Source organism: Anastrepha ludens, chromosome 5 (assembly GCF_028408465.1).
Source record: "Anastrepha ludens isolate Willacy chromosome 5, idAnaLude1.1, whole genome shotgun sequence".
Classification (NCBI taxonomy): domain Eukaryota; kingdom Metazoa; phylum Arthropoda; class Insecta; order Diptera; family Tephritidae; genus Anastrepha; species Anastrepha ludens.
This window is the reverse complement of record NC_071501.1, coordinates 7444639-7466358: the sequence shown is the minus strand read 5'-3', so window position 1 is coordinate 7466358 and position 21720 is coordinate 7444639. Positions and strand designations below refer to the sequence as shown.

At 38.5% G+C, this 21720-nt stretch overlaps 3 protein-coding genes across 3 annotated transcripts; all 3 read right to left on the bottom strand.

The window, feature by feature from the left end:
• Nucleotides 1–2176: 2176 nt before the first annotated feature.
• On the bottom strand, nt 2177–3296 carry LOC128863622 (uncharacterized). The gene is made up of 2 exons (XM_054102869.1): nt 3174–3296; nt 2177–3112 (listed from the first exon to the last, which is right to left on the bottom strand). Exons 1-2 carry the CDS (start codon nt 3222–3224, stop codon nt 2423–2425), a joined length of 741 nt encoding a protein of 246 aa, XP_053958844.1. The 5' UTR covers nt 3225–3296; the 3' UTR covers nt 2177–2422.
• An 8350-nt stretch (nt 3297–11646) lies between these two features.
• LOC128862945 (uncharacterized) lies at nt 11647–13243 on the bottom strand. Its single transcript, XM_054101791.1, has 2 exons — nt 13120–13243; nt 11647–13051 (listed from the first exon to the last, which is right to left on the bottom strand). The coding sequence occupies exons 1-2, from the start codon at nt 13171–13173 to the stop codon at nt 11888–11890; spliced, it is 1218 nt and encodes a 405-aa protein (XP_053957766.1). The 5' UTR covers nt 13174–13243; the 3' UTR covers nt 11647–11887.
• A 6927-nt stretch (nt 13244–20170) lies between these two features.
• LOC128863183 (uncharacterized) lies at nt 20171–21338 on the bottom strand. Its single transcript, XM_054102183.1, has 2 exons — nt 21227–21338; nt 20171–21159 (listed from the first exon to the last, which is right to left on the bottom strand). The coding sequence occupies exons 1-2, from the start codon at nt 21278–21280 to the stop codon at nt 20332–20334; spliced, it is 882 nt and encodes a 293-aa protein (XP_053958158.1). The 5' UTR covers nt 21281–21338; the 3' UTR covers nt 20171–20331.
• Between the last annotated feature and the right edge of the window lie 382 nt (nt 21339–21720).

Genomic DNA, 21720 nt, shown 5'->3' with positions numbered 1-21720 from the left:
ACCAATCTTCTAATACTCCCTCAACTGCTCTCTCCCATCCTTTTGCATAGTTACTTACCTATATTATTACTCTAGTTAAGAAACCATAAGCCGAAGGCCCTGGCAGCCAGTGCTTATTTCGAAAGTGGAATAGTTATTAATAACTGTTACTTTTTTAAATAAATAAAAAAATAAAATTTTCTTCTTCTCTCTATGCTACACCAAAGAAGTGTAATTCCCGTCATACGCATGCGTTATTCAAAGTATTTACCTCCAAAGGACACTGAAATAGAATAAGAATTTCGAAATTTTTGCACATTTATTTCATTTATTTACAAAAGTGAGCATTTTTTCACTTACTGTGTGAAAGCTTTCAAAATACAGAAATATTACGTTCAAGCTGAAGAATGGCTGCACTGTTTCCATTTCTATTAGAAGCAGAGCGATTTAAAAGTCAGGTACAACTTTGAAGTTTCAGAGTCGCAATGTACGCCGAGCTTAGCAAATTTATAACTAAAATTTTGAATTTACACGATTTTATTATTGACTTTTTTGATACTTACACCCCGTTTCATAACGATGTCACCGGTTTGAGATATTTTCTTTTGAATTTTCATTGCTTTTTTATAAAAGTATAGTTCATTGAGCTCGAATACCATATAAATAGGTTTTTAAAATTTTTTACAAAAATTAAAAGAAAAATTTATATAAATACCACAGTTTTTCATTAGAATTTCTGAAAAGATTTTTCGTATGCAATTTAATAGCTTTTAAATTCTAGTCTAATAAGGTCCAAGCTTAATGTTGCGAAAAACTCCTTTGATTTTTATTAATTTTTTTTCGTTGAAGGTGCTGAATATTTATGCCATATAAAAATATGTTGAGCCTTCGGAGAAAAGGCGCAACACCGTCAGGGGAAAAATTAGAAAGGTTAGGTTAGGTTAGCCTGGTTGGCAATAAACCACGCATAGACCTTTTGGTCCCTAGCGATACCAGACGGAGACCGACCTCTATGAATACTGAATGTAGACAATGTAGGATATCAGCGCTTTTGGCGAATCTAAGCAGAGCAGACGTCCCTCAGACCCTCACACAGTAGTGCTGCCAGGCATTTTAAATGCGTTTTTAATAATGCCGGACAAACACAGAAGGTGTTCTAAAGTTTCCTCTCCATCCTCTCTGCATTTCCTGCATTTGTTCGTGTTAGAAATCCCTATCTTGTACGCATGTGCAGCCAATAGATTATGACCAGTCAGCATACCTATGTATGACAGTTCTGCAGTCTTTTCACGAGAGCGTAAGTACGAATTGAGTCAGTTTTTTGTCGTTAGTTTTACACACAACTTTTGCTGCTTTGCATGTGGTCAAATTAGTCCACCTACCTTCCACTCGCCTTTTCATGTATATTGTATTTAGCGGTTTTGGTATATCGTTCTTTTGTTCAATTGGTAGTCTAACAGCACTTTTTGCTATCTCATCTAATATTTCGTTTCGCATAATGGCTTTGTGATCAGGTACCCAATAGATATGCAGCCTACTGTTTGCGGCCTTTTCTATGGCCTCTCTGTTCTGTTGAACATTTTTGGACTTAATACAATATGAGCTTATTGCATTTATTCAAAATGTATATCGAAAAACCAATGCACCCACAATGAATGACTGTTTGGTGCCGTTTATGGGCCGGCGGCATCATTGGACCGTATTTTTCCAAAATGAGGCCGGTCAGGCAGTTACTGTGAAAAGTGTTCACTATCGTGAGATGATAACGAACTTTTTATGGCCCGAATTGGAAGATATGGATGTGGACGATTGTGGTTTCAACAGGACGGTACCACTTGTCTCACAGCTAACGAAGAAATGGCTCTTTTGCGCGAAAAATTTGATGGCCGAATAATCTCACGTCGCGGCGATGTCAATTGGCCGCCAAGATCACGTGATTTGACACCGTGGGACTTCTTTCTTTGGGGTTATTTGAAAGAAAAGGTGTACGTCGGTAAGCCAGCAACAATTCAAGAGCTAAAGGATGAGATAATTCGGCAATTAACGGCATAGAACCTCAATTATGCCTCAGCGTCATCGAAAATTTGGACCATCGGATGGAGGTGTGCCGCCGAAGTCGCGGCGGCCATTTGACAGTTATTTTGTTCCATACGTAATTGCGCCATACCAATATTATCATAGTAAAGAGAAATGACAATAATTTTCTAAAAAAATTGTAATTTATTCAAAATCTACACCGGCCCTTGAAATTTAACCTCCCTTTATAAGTAATGAGCAAAACTTTTATAAAAGAAAGTAGTGAACATTCAAAGGCAAACAGAAATAAATAGTCAAAATAGCCTCCAAATGCTGATATGCAATCAATCGTCGCGTGTTGTAGGTGCAAGCTCAAAAACTTCTACGCAACACCAGATTTATAACACAGAGCCTCTAAGAATATTCTTTAATTTTCTTTCTTCCCAAGTGTGCTTTTTAGAATGTAAAGAAACTCAATAAAAGTTTTGTATTTCTCTTCAACTGTTTCTTTAGCTTGAAAACGCTTATACCAGTCACTCAATTCCGGATGTGCTTCCTTTTGTGCTTTACTGAGCGAGTTCCAGAAACGCTCGAAACTTTGTGTATAGTTTTGGACTGCTTTCTTCATAGAGCCTTCAACGCGTTCATTGAGCCTATCCAAATCTAATTTTTCAACTACTTTCTTCAACACAGCTGTTTCGCTGCTTTCGTCTTTCCTCTTCACTATGATCGCAAGGTCCCCATACAGTTGAGCGATTTCTTCTAAGATGGCTTGCTTTCGGCTTAGTCCAGGAGTAGAGTCGTCATCTAAATCAAGTTTCTCCATGCGTTCCGAAAACTCCGTTAATCTGGGAATAAGTTCTTCGACAAACTGATTTTGCTCAGGCAATGCATTCAGTTCGAAGATTAGATCATCAAGAAACTTGGTCGTTTCCAGTATCAATGTGTTCGAGTAGTCTTGTATGGTGCTCAATATATTAAGAATCTCTGGCTGGAGTAAAGTGCGAAAATCGGTTTCTGTGGATTTCGATTCATCTGTGATTTGCAATTCCTTTAATTTGATGTCATCCTCCTCATTGGCGGTTGAGGGCTTTTGATGTGGAAAGGCGGTGACGAGCTGTGAGGAAATAAATGGAAAGTTAAGAAATTTCACACAAATGGGAGTTCGCTTAACTCACCTGCAGCGCTAAACAAACGCCCAAAACTAGTAAAACTGAAATCTTTGCCATTTTGTCGTATTCGCTTGTAAGTTTCCGTACCAATCGTTTGACGAGTTTGATGCATCTGAATTGAGCTGCAATCACTGCTTAGTTTATATATCAATTGGCTTTCACTATTAATGAGTATAGATTTTTCAAACTCAACATTTGTATAGTTGTATGAGTGCTGCTCAGAATTGCGCTTAGAACTCGCAGGCGTTGTAGTATCACTGACTAGTTGTGAGATTATTTAAAGAAATGGCTGCGTACAGGAGAACTTATCTTCGTGTTTGTTTAAATAATAAATTCACTAGGGCTTTAATTCTAGGAATATCGTGTATAGATGTGTGTGATTTAGTAGTGGAGATGGACATATAATTAATTTGATTTGCTTTTAGTATGGAATATAATCAAGCTGGTGTTAGACAGCTTTACAGTCGGTATTTTTTAATACTGAAATAAATGAAAAAAATCCGCATTCTCTGTAAAACCCATTCGCAGTTTGAGTTTTTGCTATGTACGGTTAGTTAATTTTGTAGCATAAAAATTGTAAGCTGTTCCCTACGAGTGTAAAATTAATCAGTTAAGGGGTTAGTGGTGGTTTGTATGTATCATACAACGTCAAATTCATACAAGACTAGTACTCGTATTTTGAAAGCTTAACGTTTCGAATAAATATCAGTTTGTTGATCTAAGCAAACATAAAGTTCTAGTGTTTATATAAATAAATATAAACAAATAAAATATTTTTTATGCATTTTCTCTGAACTATAAGGTGGCGCAAAATTAATCACCCTTTGCAAACGGTTTGCAAAATGATTGCATAGACAAACAATGAAGCGTGTAAAGGTGCAAACAAGGATTTTCATCACTCAAAATCGTTGTTTGCTATTTAGTAAGAGATTATTCGAAAACGAAGTTGGGTGATTAATTTTGCGCCACCTTACCTAAATAAATTTATTCAATATAAAGTATCTGCCTGCCAAATAACGAACGCTTTGATTTTCTCTTGAAATGTATGACCATTATCGGCCGCTGTAGCTGAATGGGTAGGTGCGTTGACTACCATTCGTAATTTACAGAGAGAACGTAGGTTCGAATCTCGGTGAAAGCCCAAAATTAAATATGACCCCTAAAAAGTATAAACGTTTGACGATTGCTGAAAGGAGGAAATTAATTGAAAAAGTAGAAGGAGGTGAGAAGAAAATCGATATTGCAAAAGAATTTAAGATTCCTCTCAGTACTCTCTCAATCATAATAAAGAACAAGGAGAAAGTTACTGCTGCTCAAACTGCTGGAGCACGGAAAAGAACAACTAAAGGTGAATTTCCTTGTCTTGAAGAAAGCCTGGTCATTTGGCTTAGGCAATGTAGAGGACAAAAAGTATCTATTAGCGGAACTTTGTTAACTCTTTCCGGGGCGCTGGTATACAATTTATACCACTTATTTAAATATTTTTCCTGCATTTTATGCGCATTGGTATAATTCTTTTACCACTTATACGGGCAAATTTAAGCTTATATTTTCTAAAAAAAAAATATAACAAGTATTTTAAAGAGATAAATACTATATGTTTTTTATGCGCAAAATGAGTAAAATATTAAAGTATTATATTAAAGTGTAACTCAGAATTTATCATATTTTGTAGACGTGCCGCATCGGTTTCCTACAATTTTAATAAAATAAAGTGTTTATGAATTAATTACTCAACCAGTGGAATAAAAATAATGAAAAGACTTAATGTGGAAAGTGTTTAAAGTTCCTGGTACAAAAAGTATACCACCGCGCTGTATATACGTATGTAAATGACAATGGCTAAAAAACTTAAGCAAGGTGATATACGCAAAATATTGGAAGCTTTCGATGATGAAATTGATTTAACAGAGATTCCTTCGGATACTGATTCAATTGTTGATGAAGTTGAAGTATTCGATGAAGAAAACTTGCAGGAACTCTTTGATGCCATCGTTGAAGATGAAGAAGACAATGAGGATGTTGGAATTGCTGAGGGCGAAGAACTAGGGTTTAGCAGAGCCCATAATTCACGAGAAGTTTATGATAACGGTGATGAAGTTCCTCTAGCTGATTTAAGAAGAAACCGTAAACTGCTTGGGCCAGCCAAGTGGAGTAAGCAAATTTCTATGGAACCGTTAGTAGTATTTGCTGGCGAGATGCAGGGGCCTACTGATGTTTTCGAAAGCATGCCATCACACGACAATTTTTCAATTTTCAGTTCAATTGTAACTCCAGCTGTGGTTGATCATATAGTATTCCAAACTAATTTGTATGCCCAGCAATCTGGAAAATCATACATTCCAACAAGTGTGTCAGAAATATATGCATTTATTGGAATCAAATTTTTGATGGGAATAAAGCATCAGGCCAGTTATCGAGATTACTGGTCATCTCGCCCAGAACTGAACGATAGCTATATATCCAAAATAATGCTCATGAAAAGATTTGACTGGATTTGAACGACTCTTCTATAGAACCAAAAAGAGGATCACCATCATTCAACAAACTCTATAAAGTTCAACCATATTTGGATATGCTGCAAGATCGCTTCAAACTGTGTTTCAATCCTGGCGAGTACCTTGCGGTAGACGAATCAATGATAAGATTCAAAGGTAATTTTTTAGGTACGTTGATATTTGTACAAAAACTGTTTTAATAGGACGATCAATTTTGATCCAGTATATGCCGAGGAAGCCAATAAAAGGAGGGTTCAAAACTTGGATGTTGTGTGACAGCACTGGTTATGTCATTCGGTTCGAGATATATACGGGTAAAAAAGGAGATCTAGTCGAAAAAAAACTTGGAGAACGGGTCGTTCTCGGCTTAACTACTGATTTTGGGAGGAAAAACCATAAAGTGCCTTTCGATAATTTTTTCACTTCGTTCAACTTGATTCTTGAACAGAAAAAGCAGTGGGTAAATGGCTGCGAAACAATGCGAACCTATCTAAAATTTCTTCCTACCGATATTAGACCTGGTAAGCAGTTAAAACGGGGCGACTATGATTGCTAAATTAGTGACTCTGGTATACTCTTTATGAAGTGGATTGACAAAAGGGAGGTTACAGCTTTATCTAACTTTCATGATCCGAGTAAATTTGTAAAGGTACAACAACGCCAAAGCGATGGTTCTGTCAAAGAAATCGAAAAGCCTGAAATAATACTCGACCAAAATATGCACATGTATAACGTTGACAAGTTAGATCAGCTAAAGAAGTACTACGAGTACGAGCTGAATAGAAAAAGCCGCCAGTGCTGGCACCGAATATCTTTTATTATTTGTAAGAGTATAGGGTACCACTTACCCCTTAAGGACTTCAAACTTGATTTGATTTCAATACTATGCAGTTCAGCCTCAACACCTACTCTTGGAACCAAAAATAAAAAGCAAGTTTTTTCATGGCAGAAATACACTCGGAGGCTTGTCATTATCCGCACCGAGGGGCAACCGCTATTAGAAAAAACGTTTGCTATTACTTTGCTGTTTCATGCACGGAGATTGCAGTCCCGAATGGTAGTCACGCACGATCCATTCGGTTACGGTGACCGCCCGGTGGTCATACGAAATTTTCTGTTTCAGTCAGTTACCGCCGCGTCTGTAAAGTTCTGGTAAGACTATTGCGCAGCAAGTTTCGTTGACAGATTTCTAGCATAATTCTAAGCATTTCAGTTTATGCAAGCTCTTTACCTCTTTCTCCCTCTCGATGTTTTTATGTTGCAATAAATAGACGTGATGTGAATACATTTGTAATAGCCTGGTGAAAGGATGATAGATTGCAAGGTTTGGCCAACCGAAGCAAATTCGTGGGAGAATTATGCCAGCTCATTTCACACCTATTCAAACACTCGTCCAATCAGTCGATGTGCAGACGGCAACGAATTAACATGTCCAATGGCTGCATTTGGTTTTCTGCGTATATCACCAACACCATCACAGTTTTTTTCATAACCACAGCTACAACAGCAAATCAGCTTATTCCTTCAAAATCGTAGAAAGCCGGTTAAGGGTACGATGCTGGTCACACCTCTACATTTAGTACAACGTAGTCCAGGGCACTAAATTCTTAAAAGAAAATAAGAAATCATCTGATGACTCAATTTTTGCCTATTTGTTTATAAATATTTTCCGAGTTCTGCCTAGTAGGTGCGAGTGGGAATATTCCTCCTGTAAATTATATGCTAATACTTTGTAGCCTAGGGGGGCCAGTGCTAGAGTGCAAATTAGTCTCTTGTAAACCGGATTTTCATTGTTAATAAATATTGATTAGTAAAACATGTTTACTGAAAATGTGCTTCCTTCTAATAAAAGAGCAAAAATCAGAGAAGCTTTATTCGTTCTACGCCTTAAATTTAGAGAAATGTCTGTCTGGAAAATAATAAAATAATTAAGATGTGCAACGTCGTGATGCTATTAATATACACAACAGCATACAAAACAATTTTTTTTTAGAATTTGTTTACAATTTATTTTGCAATCATAATGCGGCAATGCTGCAATAAGCGCATTTCGTTAGAGGGAGTCCAGCTGTATGAATGAAGAAAATATTTTCTAGATTTCTTGCAATATTCCATATACTTTCAGATATCATTTATTTATTTATTTATTTATTTATTCATTTAGTAAATCTAGAAATACAACTTTTCTGAGAGACTACATAGAACTAACTGTATTTGTAGGAATTAAAATATATAAGTATTTATGAGGTGCGTTCAAAAAATGAGATGAATTTTCAAATTTCGCGGGCTACGTACATTCGACTTTCGATTATTATTTTTTTACGTTGGTACACTCTTATCGAAGATATGTTCACGGTTTTAGCAATAAAGCTTATTTAGTTTACTTCTGAGACACATAAATAAGACAAGTGTTTTGCGTGTTCGACGTTTTTCTGCTATCGAAAAAAAAAATGGATCAAAGAACTAGCATTGAATTTTGTGTAAAAAATGCAATTAAGTGCTCAAAACCACTTGAAATGTTGACAGTGACAGTACGACGAGAGCACTGTGAGTCACAAAAATGTTGACAACTGGTACAACCTTTCCAGAGAAGGTCGAGAAGATGTGAATGGCGACGCTCGCTCTGGACGCCCCAGCACATCAACAACCGATGAAAATGCTGAGAAAGTGAAGAAAATTGTATGGAGAGTCATCGAATCAGAATTAAAGAAGTTGCTGAGTATGTCGACATTTTGGTTGGCTCATGCCACGCAATCTTTCGGAAATTTTGGGCTTGAAGCGTGTGACAGCGAAGTTCGTTCCAAAATTGCTGAATTTTGGAACCAAGAAAACATCGTACGAGCAACGCTCAGGTATTGTTGAATGACGTCAATGATGATCCAAATTTGGTTGAAAAGGTCATAACTGGTGGCGAATTATGGGTATATGCTTATAACATCGAAACCAAAGCCCAATCGTCCTAATGCAAGAGACCAGGAGAGCCAAGACCAAAAAACCACGCCAAGTTCGATCGAATGTCGAGGTTTTGCTCACTGTTTTCTTCGATTACCATGGCATAGTGTATCAGAAGTTCTTACCACAAGGTCGTACCGAAAATAGGGATTATTACCTTGAAGTTTTGCGCCGTTCACGTGAGGCAATACGAAAAAATCCCCAGGAATTGTTGAACAAAAATTGAAGGCTTTTCCTGATGATAATACACCTGCTCACTCATTTTTACTTGTGAGAGATTATTTGGCCAAAAACAACACCGTTATCTCTGCGGAAGCTGCCTAAATGAGGAAAACGACGGCATGATTCGGCATCTTTTGTGCCGTTGTCCTGCTCTATCCAGACGTAGATTCACAATTTTAGATAGACAATTTTTGAATGAGTTGGAAGATCTTAGTACTGTGGAAATCAGGGATCTTCTTAAAGTTTTGAAAAGTCCACATCGCGGGAAGCTCACAAGTTCCCCGCTCAGCATAATAATAAGCTATGAGCCTGAGTGTGCCCCACACGACAACCGCTTCAACCTAATCTAAGATTTCAGTATAGTAGAAATCAGGGATCTTCTCAATGTTTTGAAAAGTTCACATTAGTTTTAAGAGCGAAAGAAGACCCAATTAGCTGGAAAATGCCATTTGGATACACCTCTTTTAGAACCGCTGCTTTTTTATAAGTCGAACCATCTTGATTTGACTATGATTCTGCCTATGTCGTCTATTTTCTATTCTGCAATTTCTTTCAAGTTAATCATTAAGAATTCCCCCAGCATTATATAGCGCAGAGGATCCAGACTTGAGCTCTCACACAGGTAGTGAAAAACTGTTTATTTAGATTATTCTTGATTGCAGCTTCTACATCTATCGATGTACGGCCACCCCATCTTCTCGGCATAGGCTCCCAAAGACCAGTAGCCGCTTATTGTTGCCGTAATTCTGAATATCTCTGTTCGAGACTTCCTTAACATCTCGTCAGTTCTAGATTTGTTGAAATTGGTCTACGTTTGTGTAGTTATTTTAAGTTATCTGTATTAGTCCATCTGTCAACGGTCTGCTTCTGGAATAGCGAGAAGACGCACTCCTTAGGGGCAGCCTATTTCTACTGCTACGGATTCGTTATAGGATGCCTTTGTCTTGCCAGTTCATCAATTTCTTATTTTCTTCTATATGCCTAGGGCCAGATACCCAGATGAGAGTGATGCCCGTTGTGCATGCTAAGGCATTTAATTTTTCTTTGCATTGCCTAACGATTCTTGAATTGGTTGTTGGTGACTTTAAAGTTAAGATGCCTGCTTGACTTTGTGACAAAATACATACTTCCGACAGTTGTTATGGATAGTTTCTAATTATCCTGCAAGCTTCCCTTATCCCGAGAATTTCTGCCTGAAAGATACTGTTCGAATTCCCTAGACTAAAAGACTTGGAAGCTTCACCTCGAAGGTGACTGAATTCAAATCCCATTCATTTCGCGTGGGAAACTTTACCTTAAACTCTAATCTAAGGTCTGGGGTAGCGGTAGTATCAGGTAAGTTCATAAGTTCATGCGTATTTTACCCATAATTTCACTTTTGTACGACTTTTCCATACAAAAAATTATTCGCGGAATATAACGGAACTATTTATATTTCAAAAAGTGATTTTGATCGCGGATAGAAGCACGTGTTGTTAAAAAATAAATGGAATCTTCGAACAAAGCGTATAAGAGGCATATTTTGTATTTTTTTTATACAAGTGGTAAAAATGCAACAACGTGCGCTGGTCGTCCTGAAGTCTTTAAGGCCCACGCCTTGCTCGAACTCGTGGAAGCTGAGCCAAATTTGACAGTCGATATGATAGCTCAGAGGTTAAATTCATCGCATGGAACAGTTCACAGGCACCTGGTTCAATTGGGAAAGGTTTCAAAGCTGGGAAAATGGGTGCCGCATAGATTTTCTTCGCCAACCTTCAGCAGAGAGTGAATGTGTGTTCTCAGCTGCTGCAACGGCTTGAAAATTAAAGTTTTTTGAACCGTATCGTTGCTGGTGATGAAAAATGGGTCCTTTACAATAATCCTGTTCGCAAACGCCAATGTTTGGATAAAGATGAAACACCAGAACCGACCCCTAGAGATGGCCGTCATCCCAAGAAGATTCTCCTGTCTATTTGGTGGGATATGGCCGGTATTGTTTATCATGAACTTCTGGAACCAAACCAAACGACAACTGCTGATTATTATTCCCATCAGCTATCAAACCTGAATGAGGAACTTAACAAAAATCGACTGTCTTTAGTGAATAGACGTAAAGTTTTGTTTCACCACGATAACGCAAGACCTCTTACCGCAAGGCAAACATTAGGCAAGCTGAACGAGCTCGGATGGGAGCTAATGCCGCATCCACCATATTCTCCGAACATTGCACCTTGTGATTATCACCTTTTACGTGGACTTCAATCCCATATGAGTAACAAGAACTACTCCTCAAAAGAAGCTAAAAAAAGGGATATCGACGCGTATTTTGGCTCCAAGGACAAACAATTTTTTGAGCAGAGAATTAAAAATTTGCTTAAACGTTGGGAAAACATTATAAATAATGAAAGAAAATATATTACTGATGAATAAATACTTTAAACATCTTTTTTTATTAATTTTAAAACCACCATTAAAAAACGCACGATTTTATTTACTGACCTGATAAAATCAGATGAGTTGTTAGTAAGCCGCACTAAGGACATGATAATCGGTGGCTTTATTAAATAGAAGAAAGGGAAGCTTTGGATACGCAAAATATGCGTCTCAGTAGTCCACTATCCAGGGCCGTAGAGAGCATATCCGGGCCCCGGGGAAAATTGCAAATGCGGGCCCTTTCCAATTATGTCTAATTCATATAAATACGTATAATCTCGAGTCCGGGCCCCTCTGAGAATTCCGGGCCCAGGGTAAAAGGCCCTCCCCTTCACGTCGGGCCTGCAACTATCCCTAATTTAGCACAATATTTAATAACACATTTTTAAAGCTCAATACCGGCGTATTTTAATTTTAATGATTTTAAATAAAATTTTAATATAAACTCACAAAGCAATATTAGTAATTATAGTATAAACAGCTGACTATGCTATCAATAATTATGCTATAAAATAATTTAAAAGGTACTCGGACACATATTTTTGTATATATAAAACTATTACAGCAAATTCCCTTGGAAGTCACATAGAATACATTTCATAGCTCTGCTAAATGAAACTGCTCAGTAAACTTAGTTTAGTCATAATTAGTTTTCTTTTCTCTTCTGCAATGCTTGTATAGAGTTACGCCCTTATGAATAAATAAATTTTTACACTTCAGCCAAAACTGCTTAAAAACTTCAAAATGTTCCTCAATATCTTCTTCGTACGAAAAATGCTCAGCGATACGTTTCATTTCGTCTTCCGTGCTCACCTTTTGCGCCTTACAGAGGATGCGACCAACGAGTTTCTCGAGCCAAGCCGTATCACCTTCGCCGCTCACTTCATTGATTTTCTGGAGCGAATCGTACATCGATCTTCCTTCTTGCTTTGCATAATCATGCGTGCGATTGCCAATATGTTCCAACATAGTCCTCAAATCTTTAATGTACCATTTGTATTGTTCCTCTTGCAACGACTCCAATTCGTCCAACTTCCTTTGCGCCACTTTCTGTGTGTCGCGTATGATAATTTCAGCAAAAATGATGTGCGTAATATTGGTGGCATTCGCAGGAAGATTAGCAACATCAATCACACATACGGTGTCACTGCTTTCGCTATCCGTTTCTGCTGCCAGGTCGCTTGCACTATTTTTGGTATTCGTCGGTGGTGCGTAATCCAACCAAAACTCCTTGAATACCTCCAAGTGTTGACTAATCTCTTCCTCGATAGTAAAATTGTCGGCCAAACTGTCTATATCAGCATCCGCCTTGGCTTCTAAGACTAAGCAGAAGATGCGAAAACTCATTCTATTCAACCAAGGTTCGTCGTCGAAACTATCTGCATTTTTAGCGTCGATTCTCCTTATGGCATCGAACATTAATTCGCCTTCATGCGACGCATTCACCAGCCGCACTTTATTGATTCTCTTCAGCACAACAAAAAAATGCGTCACATCCATTTCTTTTTCAGTTTTAATCAGTTTCAGTTCCCTCAATTTGTTCTTGAAAACCTCGCGTGAATCGCGTATCAAAACTTTAGCAAATACGCTATAGGCGTCGTCCCTAGTTTTTGTTGGAATATTGGGACCGATTCTGAGGCACGCTTCGTTATTTGATTCCTTTGACATTCCGGATTCCTCCGATGACGGCGCTGCCTCGGACGAGGGCAAATGCGCTGCATAGTCAACATTTCTTACCAATCCTTCCTCTTCCGAGGCGTATAAAGCGCTGTAGGTAAGCCGCGGATGTGCCGCCACTAACTGCAAGAAAAATCGTATAACGGTAAAACTTTTTGGCGAACAAAAAATAGATATATTGTTGAAATAACCTGTATTGCCAGTAGGCCAGTCAGCGAGATGAATACTCGTTTGTGCGCCACCATTTAATTATTATTTCGTTTATTAGTTGCTCTTCTTCTTGCGATGGTTAACTGACACTGAACTTGCACGCGCGTCTTAACTAGCGTTTTATATCGTTCGCGAAATTCGCGTTTAGTCATAGATGTTAATAAATCGTATGTTTTTATTTTTTTTTTTCGCGTTAATTGACGCGATATGATAAGATTATATTTTCCGGGGTTTGTTTTCCATGAATTTCATGGTTCCATAGTAGAAATTGTGTCATGCTTATGCATATTCAAATTAATTAAGGTAATTTAGTGCGGCTCTCAAAGTGTAGGCGGTTGGGCTGAGGCTGTTAAAAATAAGAAAACATAGTCACTACTGCCTCTAAGTTGATTAAGAATGGAATGGAGCTACAAGGCATTTGAAACACATTAATTGTTATTGCACAAGTAACGGGTGAGCAAATAGTTTTTACAGATTTCCCATTAATTTTCGAAGAATTGTGTGACTGTAGTGGTTAAGTTTCAAGGGCCGGTGTTGATTTTAAATAAAAAAAAAATTTTTTTAAGAAATTATTGTCATTTCTCTTTATTATGATAATACTGGTATGGCTCAATTACATATGGAACAAAATATCGGCCAAATGGTCGCCGCGGCCTCGGCGGCACTCCTCCATCCGATGGTCCAAATTTTCGATGACGCTGATCCATAATTGAGGTTCTATGCCGTTAAAGTGCCGAATTATCTCATCCTTTAGCTTTTGAATTGTTACTGGCTTATCGACGTACACCTTTTCTTTCAAATAACTCCAAAGAAAGAAGTCGAACGTTGTCAAATCACATGATCTTGGCGGCCAATTGACATCGTCGCGACGTGAGATTATTCGGCCATCAGATTTTTCGCGTAAAGGAGCCATTGTTTCGTTAGCTGTGTGACAAGTGGCACCGTCCTGTTGAAACCACATATCGTCCACATCCATATCTTCCAATTCGGGCCATAAAAAGTTCGTTATCATCTGACGATAGCGAACACTTTTCACAGTAACTGCCTGACCGGTCTCATTTTGGAAAAAATACGGCCCAATGATGCCGCCGGCCCATAAACCGCACCAAACAGTCACTCTTTGAGGGTGCATTGGTTTTTCGGCAATCACTCTTGGATTATCATTCACCCAAATACGGAAGTTCTGCTTATTGACGAATCCACTGAGGTGAAAATGTGTCTCATCACTGAAGATGATTTTCTTCGATAAGCATTTTGGTTTGAACGCCCCTTTTCATAATAAGCCTGAATAACTTTAACGCGTTGCTCGATTATGTATCTTTCCATGGGTCCAATTGAGTTAGTCTGAAATTGAAAAATGGTACATGAAATGCAGAAAAAACTTGACGTTTAGGAGTGGTTTACATTCAACATCGGCCGTTAAAATTTAACCACACTTTACTTGAATCGCTAAATGCGCCAAATTCTGCTACAAATAAATATTTTTTCCAATAGGGATAACTTTTCATTTGACAAAGAAAATTGTAACCATAAAGTGTTAGAGCCCCGGACAAACTTGGTTACGCACAATCCTATATGAGAGCTCTTCCACCGCCACTTGGAATGAAGTTGGACATATAGCGGCTGACAGAAATCGTTGAAGGGCCTTTGTTTCCGCATTATGGACTAGGAGTGATTATATATGCAGAGAGATGGTTTTTTATTATAGTTCTTTAGTTCTTCGTAGGAATAAAAAAGGCTTCAACTGCTAAAATATTCACAATATTCGTCAAGCATCACCTCACGTTTGATGTCTGAAAAATATCAAAATTTACTGGTATCGCCTAAAGGTCGAAATTCTGCCACCAATAAATATTCTGCTCAATAGGGATCAATTGTCAACTGTCAATTGTTAAAGAAATTTGTGACTGTCGAATATTAAGTGTCAAAATATTCACAAAAGTGTGACACTTTGTCAAGCATCACCTCACGCTTGCGAGGAATTAATTGTCGGTTGTCAAAGAAATTCCTGACTGTCAAGATAAGCAGTGTATGTTGTCATGCCTTGATTCGTTTTCCTTTGAGAATTATTAAAAGTAAAATAATATAATTAAAAAAAAAAAAAAAAAAATGTACTTAGCTTAACAGTAGCCACGCGTGGAAAAAGTACCTCCAATCTGAGCATCCTTTACTAATGTAAATCAATATACGTGTGATCCATCCTTAGTGCTTTTTTGGACTTCTCAAGTATTCCATGTCATTTATGCTAATCATAAAGTTATCAAACCACTATCCAATAAATTTTAAAAACTGAAAAAGGCAAATGAATTAATTGAAGACTAATTGAAACCAAAATTTAAATATCTCCATGATACTCAACAGTTATTAGCTTACTATAAATATCAATTAGAATTTATTATTATCCAAAAATATGGTTTTTTATATTTCTTTCGAAAATTCTCTAAAAGGAAATTTAGATAGAATATTATTATATTATATGCGCAACTAAGTTCCCGCTGTTTGTCAATAGATGCCGCCAGCAATGTGTGCTAGTCGATTTTAACATAACCTAAACGGCATAAACCAAGCCTCGACATATGGTAAACAAACTGCTTCGACACATTAGTGATTTCCCTTTGGTATCATATACTTTTCGTTTTGTGAAAAAGCCTGATTTTGAGCCGAATAATTGTCATTTGCGGGAAGTGTTGATTTTCCACTTTTATTCGAAAAAAAAAAAAAAACGGCGGCTGAAGCGCATCGAGAGCTACCAAAAGTTTATGGAGATGCTGCTTCAAGTGAAACAACGTGCCGAGATTGGCTCCGTCGCTTCAAAGACGGTGATTTTAATGTTGACGCCCGTCCGCCGTCCGCGTGAAGGAAGGCCAAAAACCCTCGAAGACGCCGAATTGGAGGCATTGCTCAATGAGGATCCATGTCAAACGCAAGAAGAGATTGCTTCAGTATTAGGAATTACCCGCCAATCCATTTCCAAGCGATTGCATGCTTTGGGAATGATTCAGAAATAGGGGACTTGGGTTCCTCATGAGTTAAAACCGAGGGATGTTGATCGTCGTTTTTTCGCCTGTGAACAATTGCTCCAGCGGCAAAAAAGGAAGGGTTTTCTTCATCGCATCGTGACGGGTGATGAAAAATGGATTCATTACAGCAATCCAAAGAAAAAAAAGTCATGGGGACTGCCTGGACATGCTTCTACGTCGTCGCCTCAGCCGAATATTCAAGAAAGTTATGCTATGTATTTGGTGGGACCAAGTTGGTGTTATTTATTATGAACTGTTAAAACCAAGCGAAACCATCACTGGGGATCAGTATCGAGTTCAGTTGGTGCGATTGAGCCGGGCACTGCGCGAGAAGCGGCCGCAATAGGCGGAGAGGCATGAAAAAGTGATTCTACAGCATGACAACGCTCGGCCTCACGTTGCCAAATCCTACCTGGAAACATTGAAATGGGAAATCCTACCCCACTCGCCATATTCTTCAGATATTGCGCCGTCCGATTCACCATCATCTGTACCGATCGATGGCACATGGTCTAGCTGACCAGCAGTTCCATTCATATGAAGACATCAAAAAATGGCTTGATTTGTGGATAGCCTCACAAGATGGACAGTTTTACCGCGACGGTATACGAGATCTACCAGAAAGATGGGAAAAAGTAGTAGCCAGCGATGAGCAATACTTAGTTGCGCACCTAATATAATATGCCATATCGAGACATTACCTTTGGCAGAGTTAAAGAGCGACATGTGCTGAAAACTTCGACTACATCGATTGTACTATTTTCCCGTTTCCACTTTTCTATTCTATTAAATAGATCTATCCATCTTACAAATAACTCCGGGGGATCCCATGATGCTGAAGTGCTCAGTGTTTAGCCTCTTAGCATGTACAGTATGATACATATGGAGTTAGGTGTATGCCAAAAGTCTCGTACCAAGTGCTATCGAAGGCGAACAAGAGACAAAATATTTAATATCATTTTTAAGGCACCGAGGGCAAATGCATTGACATGTACGCCGAGTACATTCAGGAATTTCAAATATAAAAAATAATCAGCAAAGCTCACTCATAAATTGTTTTCAGTGACATTTGCTCAATGGCAGCTGTTATCCTTAAAAAATTAGGGCACTTAGTTCACCTACAATCGCCATGTCATCGAGGAGCAAACTATTTATTCATTTCGAATGGTAAATACCTACAAGCCAAAATCTTTGTTTTATTTTATTATCCATTATTTATTAACCTTTACTGACGTGCTGAACCAACGCCAGCACCCTTCTCGCCAACTGCCAAGTCAAAATAGTGCCCTTACAGAAATCAAAGGGCAATTACAGACCTATTGAGAGCCTATCTTAAGTCTTAGAGGGCATAATGAATGCATCAACAGATTAACTTATTTATATCTAAAAAGCACCTAGTCAGTGCACAAAAATCTGACTTTAAGCATAACAAAAGCTATAGCTCCGCGCTCCTCATAATTTTGATGATAAGAATAAATATTGACAATAATTATATCAAAATATGTATCAGCAGATTCACTTGAAACTCTGGTGATGAATTTAATTTGCCATTTTCGTTTTAGTAATTTAAGTGCTTTATTTGGTTAATGCTTCCCCTGTGTCAGAGATTTCCAATCATTTTGTACTGCGTCGAGCCCCACTGCTACGCGAGTGGGAAGAAACGTATTCTGGACCATGCAACTTTCACGTGGTAGGCTTTGGATAAAACCAATGGCAACAATGGTAATGTTTTTTCCGAAAAAAAATTTTTTTTTATATTAATATTTTTTTTAATTTCAAGATGAAATTTTTGTTCTGTTTTCATAAATTTGCGCATGCCATAAAAATGTTAAACAAATATGTTTTCTTCACAATTCGATAGTGATAGGTTGGGTTAGGATAAATGGCTGGCCTTGCGAGGCGCCGACTTGGACAAATATTGAAAATTCCTCCGTTCTGATACCATAGAGGCGAAAGGAGAAGGAAGGGAAGAAGGGACCTTGGGATTAGATGATGATGACCATGCACTTACGACGACGACCGACGGAGGCTAGTTTACGTTCGTAATTAGTCGCTTCAGGCTACTGATGAACTTAACCAGATACAGTCTGTGTCAGAAAAAAGGAAACGTGATTATTCATGAATAATAAAAGATATACAATATATTTAATTTTTTTTTTACATTAAAGTATGTACAAAACTACGGGTCGCAATTACTCAATAAGCCGTGTAGTCTCCATCGTTGTCGAGTATAGCCTGGCATCTTCTTCATGCTTTGAACCAGCTTTTCTGCGTAGCTCGTCGACAAACAGGGCTAGATTTTGCGAACTTGACACCCGAGTTGCTTTAAATCGTGGACTGGTTTTTTGGCAAGATGCGTTTTCATAATTCCCCGTTTTCATAATTTTCCACACATTTTCGATGGGTTTGGCGCCTGGGGACTGGGAAGGCCAGTCTATTACTGTGACGTCATTTTCTTGTTTCCATAAAAATACCGCCTCGAAACGCGTCCCGTACTTCTCACTCATTTTTGTTTGGCTGCGTTTAAGGGAAGGCTTCGAACGACACTAACCTGAGTTAGCACTGGCGCCGTAGCTCTTGAGTGGAACTATAACGCAGCAAAAAGCAGAACGAAATATATCTTGAAGTTACAAAAAAAAAAACTGGTTATTTTCTTCTGACTCAGACTATATATGATATTTAGCAAAAAAGTAAAAACCCAGATGTCTAAATCTTAGCGCTCGTTGAGTTGACGCGAGGCCCATCTTTCCAGGAGCAGATCACAAGTTTTCAAGCGAATTCCAATTCTCTCGTTTAGCGATGAAAATGGCCGAGGGTTCTATGTCTAGCCAGCTCATCAGAAAGGATAAACTGTCTGCCGCTGTTTTGAACTCTCCATTGATTATCTTAGATTCGTTTTGTGGTCGGTTGGAGTAACCAGTCTAAAAGACAAAACACTTAGTCAAAAAGGCCATTGTACTACATCCGGATAGATTATAGCGGAAGGAACAGAGACAGGATAGATACAGTACGGATGGTACGACCGAAAAATAGGTTCCGCGAATGTTTTGCATTCATTGATGAATCTTAAAAGATTCGGAAGAGGAAGAATATGAACTTTACCCATACGCAGTACTTCGCAGCTCCCCTAAGCCTAAGTCTGATTCTAACAATCGTTGGACAGCTACAGAGAAACCGCTCTGCAGTGTACTCATTTTAACGGGAGGATAGGCGTATTGGGTCGTCAATGATTCCCATGCCAGCCATGTGCTCACCCCAGGCGTTGTGTTCTGTGATTACACACACCAGTACTCTCAGGTCCTTCGTACTAAGTTTTAGGAGAAAGGTCGCTAGATTCTGTTTTGTTCTTTCACATAGCACTTGGCTACTCTGCAGGAGCCCAACTCAGACGAAAGTCCTGTATGGGTATACCTCATGAGGACGTCATACCATAGTTGAGTTGATGCAGAGTTGACCCCTACAGAGGGTTCAGGGTCTTGTGCTATGCTTGCAGAGCCTTCATTAGACAGTTCGTCAGCTAGTTCGTTCTCTGCAATACCACAATGTCCAGCCATCCACAAATAAGTCAAATTTTGTTGTGTTTTGCGACACTGTTCAGTTTTGTCTTACCGGCTCCCCATTGACTGTTGTGTGAATTTCCTCTCCCCTAAACTTTGATAAATTCCTGTATATGGTTTTTGTGTAGGTGTATGTTTGTATACAAAAAATAAACCTTTCTTGCAACTAACTTCCGCTTTTTTTCAAATTAATATCATACTTGTGCTCAAGATACTCATTAAAGCCGCGTCGAAGCCTCGGACAGCAAACGGCTGCTGATAGTAAATAAAAATATTCGGATGCGCATATTCAAATGTATGCTACACCTCCAAAGCTCTTAAAAGCTACGTTCATACATCACACACATACACACGTACATATGCACGTTCGAGGCGCTCACAGTTAGCAGTAAGTGGGCAATTAAAAATTAATTAGATGTAAGCCATTCCAGCAGAAAAACAAACTTGTTGTAAAGTTAAAGTTCAAATGTGTTTATTAAATTTCTACACTCGAACAACAAATGGAAATAAAACTAAGCGAAAGAGGAAGAACAACAAAAATCTGACATTACAAAATTACTAATGGATGGCATTTAGGAGATCTACTTTAGCACTTCTACAATTTAAAACAGTTTTCTTATAAATCAAAATAAGTCCAAAATTCCGTGAACGAATTCCACTTGGTATCAGTGTCCCCCTTAGCGAAGCGTCTGTGCAGCTCCACCAAACCCGCCTCCATCAGCCGCTCACGCGGTGTAAGCGAAGCAATAAAAATATTAAATTCTTTGCCAAATCCATTGATCAAACTCTCCATTTCATCGCCCAACTTATAACGCATATCCATCCAACCAACTTTTTCGAGCACTTGCTCGAGCTCCCGTGGCGCATCTAAGGGATTATCGAGCTCATCATGCAAACTGCTGACAATCTCGGAAGCCTCGCCTAAGGCATCGAATTCTGTAGAATCCTGTGCCACATCAACGCCTTCGATTTCCTTCAATGCCTCCTTGATTTCACTAAGTTTTTCTTTAACTTTTTCACTCTTCGCGGGCAGCGCCTCCAATTCAACAACAATGCGTTTGATGGCTTTACGTGTTAAGCTCACATAGTCTTTCTCATACTGATTCATGCCAGCTTTGGCGAATACAAACAATCGTTGACGCCTTGCACTTAAACTCAAACGCTTTTTAGGCTTCTTAGTTGGAGACGGAATTGTAACAGCAGTTTCTGTCGACTCCGATGAATTTTCCACTACACTTGGCAGATCGGTGGGCTCCGTTTCTTGCGCTGAATCTGACGAACTATTCTCCAATGAATTCTCCACCACGTGTTTTGGCAAATCATTTGATTCCTTTGATGACTCATCTAATATATTTGATATGTCATGCAGCTGATCGGATGCGCTCAGATCGGATATGCTGAGGTCTAAACTGCTGTAATCATTGTGATAACGGGACTCTGTAAGCTGTAAGTAAACGAAGTAAAATAACGGAAGTGCTTCGAAAACTTGCATGCATGCACGCGTAACTCACCTGGAATGCCGCGCATGCCGAAAAGACCACAAATATGCCCCAAAACTCCACCATTCTGCTGCTATTCTTGCCTCGTTCGTGGGTGAAATATTTTCAACAACTGAATTGCAATCAATCAGTGTGCAATTTTATATAGTCTACGTGCATATGCACATTTAATCGTTTGATCGTATTTAATTTTTATTTTTTTTTTTCAACAACTCATTACCATTTCTACTTAATTTGCGGTGGCGATTCAGCATTAACAGCAAAAACAAGTTTCGTACTGATACAACTTTTCTTAATAGTTATCACATATTATTGTCTCCCCCATTATCAGCTGGCGTAAATTTTATGCACCTATGCATATTTTCTCGTAAATATGAGCGCTTACCCACTTCCATACACACATCCATATGTACATACATGCAGCTGCTTAGATGGACTTACAAACTTGTTTTTGTATGTTTTCTGAAGAAAAGTTGTTCTTGTTGTTACACGTGCTTACAATTCCA